Here is a 5,715-nt window from a genome sequence, read left to right on the forward strand (position 1 = left end):
CAGCGATCCTGAGAAAGAAGAACAAAGTAGGTGGGATCTCAATACCAGATATCAAGCTGTATTGAAAAGCCACTGTTCTCAAAACTGCCTGGTACTGGCACAAGAACAGACATATAGATCAATGGAATAGAATAGAGAATCCAAAAATCGACCTGAACCAATACGCTCAATTAATATTTGACAAAGGAGGAAAGAACATACAATGGAGTCAAGATAGTCTCTTCAATAAATGGTGTTGGGAAAATTGGACAGATACATGCAAAAAAGATGAAACTAGACCACCAACTTACACCATACACAAAAATAAATTCAAAATGGATAAAGGACTTAAATGTTAGACAGGAAACCATAAAAATACTAGAGGAATCCAAAGGCAACAAAATCTCAGACATTTGCCAAAGCAATTTCTTCCCCAATACAGCTCCTAAAGCATTGGAAACTAAAGAGAAAATAAACAAATGGGACTACATCAAAATAAAAAGGTACTGCACAATAAAAGCAACCACCAACAAAACAACAAGAAAGCCCACTGCATGGGAGAACATATTTGCCAATGTTGTCACCGATAACAGTTTAATCTCCAAAATTTATAGGGAACTCATACAACTTAACAAAAGGAAGATAAACAATCCAATCAAAAAATGGGCAAAGGATCTAAATAGACACCTATCAAAAGAGGACATTCAGAAAGCCAAGAGACATATGAAAACATGCTCAAAGTCACTAATCATGCGAGAGATGCAAATCAAAACAACAATGAGGTACCATCTCACACCTGTCAGAATGGCTATCATCAACAAATCAACAAACGACAAGTGCTGGAGAGGATGTGGAGAAAAAGGAACCCTTCTGCACTGCTGGTGGGAATGCAGACTGCTACAGCCACTATGGAACAGTATGGAGTTTCCTCAAAAAGTTAAAAATGGAACTCCCATTTGACCCAGTGATCCCAATTCTAGGAATATATATCAAGAAACCAGAAACACCAATCAGAAAGGATATATGCATCCCTATGTTCATAGCAGCACAATTTACCATAGCAAAGATCTGGAAACATCCTAAGGGCCCATCAGCAGATGAATGGATTAGAAAACTGTGGTACATCTACACAATGGAATACTATGCTGCTGTAAAAAAGAAGGAATTCTTACCATTTGCAACAGCATGGATGGAACTGGAGAGCATTACTAAGTGAAATAAGCCAGTCAATGAAAGAAAAATACCACATGATCTCACTCATTTATGGATAATAAAGACCATTAGAAACTGATGAACAAAAATAGATACAGAGGCAGAGCAGCATCAAACAGACTGTCAAACTACAGTAGGAAGGCTGGGGAGGGTTGGGGGGGGGGGGGCAGTAAGAGATCAACCAAAGGACTTGTATGCATGCATATAAGCATAACCAATGGACACAATACACTGGGGTGTAAGGCTGGCCAGGGGAAGGTCAAGGGGGAAAAAAAGGATACATATGTACCACTCTTTATAATATTTTAAGCAATAAAACAAAATTTTTTTAAAAAGAAGAAATGTATGGTGACTTTATTCATTTCTAAGATGAAGAAATGGGCTGCTGCCCTCTCCTCCTCCTGAATTCTGCATTTGGCTCAGTCCTGTCCCAAGAACATCTACTTATTCATTAAGTGTCTTGTTGATGAATGATCTATCTGGACCATGCCACAGTGCAACGGGTGAGGGAATTGCAAGAATCCTGGCAATATTGGTCAGTTCTAACAGAACCTGACGTAAGAGACTGTGCAGGGCTATGGAGTCAAACAAGGACACAAGTTGACTAAGATTGTTAGTTTAAGTGTATCATTTTTTGCTGATATGGGGAAGGGAGGTTTGTTTTGTATATGATTACTTCCCTCAGGAACAGAGATGGGTGCGTATTTTACTTGATTTTTTATTTTCTAAGGAACTTTAAACTCCATGGCTCAATTCCTTTTTCTCTTTCATTGTCAAATCACTAAGGAACACCCACAATAGACATGGTGCCTTCCCATGAATGTCACCCTTGGTACTATTCATCTGCCCAGTCTCTTTCCTTTTTTTTTTTCTTAAACAGCTTTATTGAGGTATACTTCACATATTCTAAAATTTACCCTTTCAAAGCATATGATCCAGTAACTTTTTAGCATATTCAGAATTTTGCAATCATTTCCACAACCTAATTTTGGAATAGTTTCATCAAAAGAAGAGCCACACCCACTAGCAGTCACTCCCATTCCTCTCCACCCCTTCATCCCTAAGCAACCACTAATCTTCTTTCTGTCTATACAGATCTGCCTATCAGAAGGTTTAATTAAAATGGAATCATACAATATGTGGTCCTTTGTGCCTGCCTCTTTCACTTAAGTTAACCTTCTTGAAGCTGCTCTTTCATAGGCAGAGCTGTCCATCAATCCACTCCTCTGCATGCTCTCAGTTTAAGAAACTTAGGAACCTATCCAAACCTCACTTTTAATTTCACTTTTAGACATCTACTTTCACTCACTGAAATAAAATATTAGGGCACTTATGCAAAATGGGATACAGGTATGCATAGCATTATCTTCCACATTTAGAATATAAAATAATTGAGATGTATAGTGATAAACAGTGCAAACCATCAGCAATCAGTGCTGATTAGGAGCTTCTAACCTATTCTCAGAATCCTAAAAGCTACTAAACCCCATTCTCTTCTGCTAACACAGCAAAGAAAATACAACTTCTTCGAACACCTTAGCTCAGAGCCCTAACATTCTCAAACATGGTGCTCAGTTTTGTTAGCAGCTGAGAAACCCAGAACATAATGTATAATAGAATTAATAGATACAGGCAATTTTTCCCTAGCACAATACCACCTAAAGTACTCTTGTGTCTTTAAAAAGATGATTAATGCAAAAATGTTAATCATATGTAGGTACAGAAGGGGAAATACACAGTTTTTTCCAAGGGTCTGTCTAATTACTGAGTCTTTATGATGACTATTTAGCCTCTGATTCTTGGTCATTCATCATAAACTTCTGCACAGGGATATGTGCCCTACAGTGCCAGTTCCTAATTCCCTTTTCTAGTTACATAGTGAAGATGGAAGAACAAAGGTGATGCTATAGCAATAGCAGACAAGGAATTGTCTAGGGATCCCTAATGAGCCAATTGGTCAATCAAATATTAAATATGACAAACGGTAAGCATCCCTATTACAACAAATTTCTTTTTGTGTAAAGTTGACAAATCTTTGACCTGGGATGGTTACTTCACTTTGAACAAACTCACAAGTGAAGAAATTAATCCATAAATCCCACCAATAAAAAATAGGTTAAGTAGGAGAACTAACACAATTATTTAGGCAATTCTTTTTTAAGAAAGATCTCTGTGTACTAATACCAATCTTTGCCCTACCTACAATGAGATGCTATGAGGAGGCTGGTTGGTCTCCTGACAGCCTTGATCAGTACTGACATCTGTGGTCCTTAAGGTAGTATATGTTAGGTAGGGATAGACTATTGAGGGTGATGGGGCACAGCACCTCAACTAACTGCAAAAATACTTGTGGATTGCTTGGCCTATTGATGTATTAGGTCATAACTGATGCAGGATGAAAGATTGAGCTTCCAGATAATTCTCGTGCATTTTCCTGTCCCTGTGCCACTTGTGGGTTTCCATTAGAAGAGTGAGGAAACTGTAACTCAGCCCACAATTACAAGAGCTGTAAGTCAATGTTTTAGGTAACATTTTCCTACACTGTACACCTGAAATAAATGTCATCATTAGTAACACCAGGAGAAGATTCTCTTCTTCCATCTGTTTAGGGCACCTTTGATTTCCTTGTTCCTCAGGCTGTAGATCAATGGATTTAGCATAGGGATTACAACAACGTATAATACCGACGCAAACTTGCTTTGGCTCAGAGAATCTCGAGAATTAGGATACAGATAAACAAAGGTACTAGAACCAAAGAAGAGTGTCACTGCGGTCAGGTGAGAAGCACAGGTGTTGAAGGCTTTGGACCTGCCTTCTGCTGAAGTGATCTTCAGAATGGTGGCAACAATATAACCATAGGATATCATAATAATGAGAGCAGATGAAAGCGCAAAGATTACTGTCAGCACAGACAGCATGACTTGAACATAAAAGGTGTCAGAGCAGGATAGGATTAGCAGCTGGGGCAAGTCACACAAAAAATGGTTGATGATGTTTGGCCCACAGAAATGCAGCTGAAGTAAGGCACACACTTGGATAAATGAGCCAAAGAATCCAGTTACACTAGATGCTGCCACTATCTGCACACAGAGGGTGGGGGACATGATGGCTGTGTAAAGCAGAGGATTACAAATGGCAGCATATCTGTCATAAGCCATGGCTGTCAGGAGACAGCATTCAGTCAGAGCCAGGCCAGAGAAGAAGAAGTATTGTACGGTGCACCCCATAAAGGAGATGAATTTGTGCTTCTTGAAGAAGTCTGAGAGCATCCTGGGGACAGTAGTAGAAACATAGCAGATGTCCAACAAGGACAAGTAACTGAGGAAAAAGTACATAGGTGTGTGCAGATTGGAGTTAGTCCTGATGAGAATGATGAGGCCCATATTCCAGGCCACTGTCATCAGGTAGATCCCTAGGAATATTGAAAAGAGGACAATGGTGAGCTTTGGAAATTCAGAGAATCCCAAGAGGATGAACTTTATAATCATTGTACTGTTCCTTCTCCCAGTCATTGCACTGGTGATCCTAGAATCTGTAGGCAGAGAAGAGAATAAATCTCTCAGTCAGTTGTTATCTCAATTTCTATTAAAATAAACTACCTTCTACCCACACTAAACATAGAGTCAAGAGAAGTAGTGAGCCATTTTAGATGACACAACCCTGGGTAAATTTGCCTCTAAATAGCTCTAATGGTTTTACGAGTCAATTTTCTCACATATAAAAAGTATAATTATACTTTTCATTATTAACCCATCAGGCTCTTTACACACAAAATAAAGTATATTGACATTTTTAAAAACCACTTAAACAGGTGCTTTGGAAATTTTAGGATATTAGTAATGGGGTTATAACTCCTGTGGAAAGCTTAGTGACTAAGAGCATGGCCTTTGATGTCATATGGCTGGTTTTGATTGTGGCTCTGCTATCTGTGAGCTTTTTTACTCTGAACAGATTGTCTATGATCTTTCTGCCTGTTACTTTATCTGTAAAATAAGGATGACAATAACAATAGGACCTATCTCAGAGGGCTCTTTGAGGTTAAATTAGTTCCATTATATACAGTGCCCGCCATGCATATAGTATTATATGAAGTGATGTCAGTAAGGAATAGCTTCCTTTTTTAAAATATATATTTTTATTGTTGATAGTATCACAGATATCTCCCATTCTCCTCTTTTCCTCCCTCCTAGAAATAGCTTTCTAATACAATTTTGAAGCTCCCCTTTGGTTTGTGAAAAACTTAAAGTTTAAATGTTAAAGGGTTGGTCTTAGAGATAACATTATCAGACTATTGTTGAATTATTGTTACAAATCATTAACAAATTTATAACTAAAAAACATTATAATTAAAAACCAATTATATATTTATAAACTATTAAAAAGTTAAATAATAAATTATAACAGAAATTATAAAACATTTGTAACTTAAATATATTGAGACATACTATTTATCAGATCTTGTAGATTCTTAATTGAAATATAATTGACATGTACACATTATATAAGTTTAAAAAGTACAATGTA

The 5,715-nt window shown here is 37.5% G+C and overlaps 1 protein-coding gene across 1 annotated transcript; it reads right to left on the bottom strand.

Moving 5' to 3' along the window:
- Positions 1-3,758: 3,758 nt before the first annotated feature.
- LOC139017978 (olfactory receptor 5AN6-like) lies at positions 3,759-4,703 on the bottom strand. Its single transcript, XM_070426602.1, has one exon. The coding sequence runs from the start codon at positions 4,701-4,703 to the stop codon at positions 3,759-3,761; it is 945 nt and encodes a 314-aa protein (XP_070282703.1).
- Positions 4,704-5,715: the final 1,012 nt, after the last annotated feature.

This window comes from Myotis yumanensis, unplaced genomic scaffold (assembly GCF_028538775.1).
Source record: "Myotis yumanensis isolate MYYU_CA2020_CCGP unplaced genomic scaffold, mMyoYum1.0.hap1 SCAF_10, whole genome shotgun sequence".
NCBI classification, from domain to species: Eukaryota; Metazoa; Chordata; class Mammalia; order Chiroptera; family Vespertilionidae; genus Myotis; species Myotis yumanensis.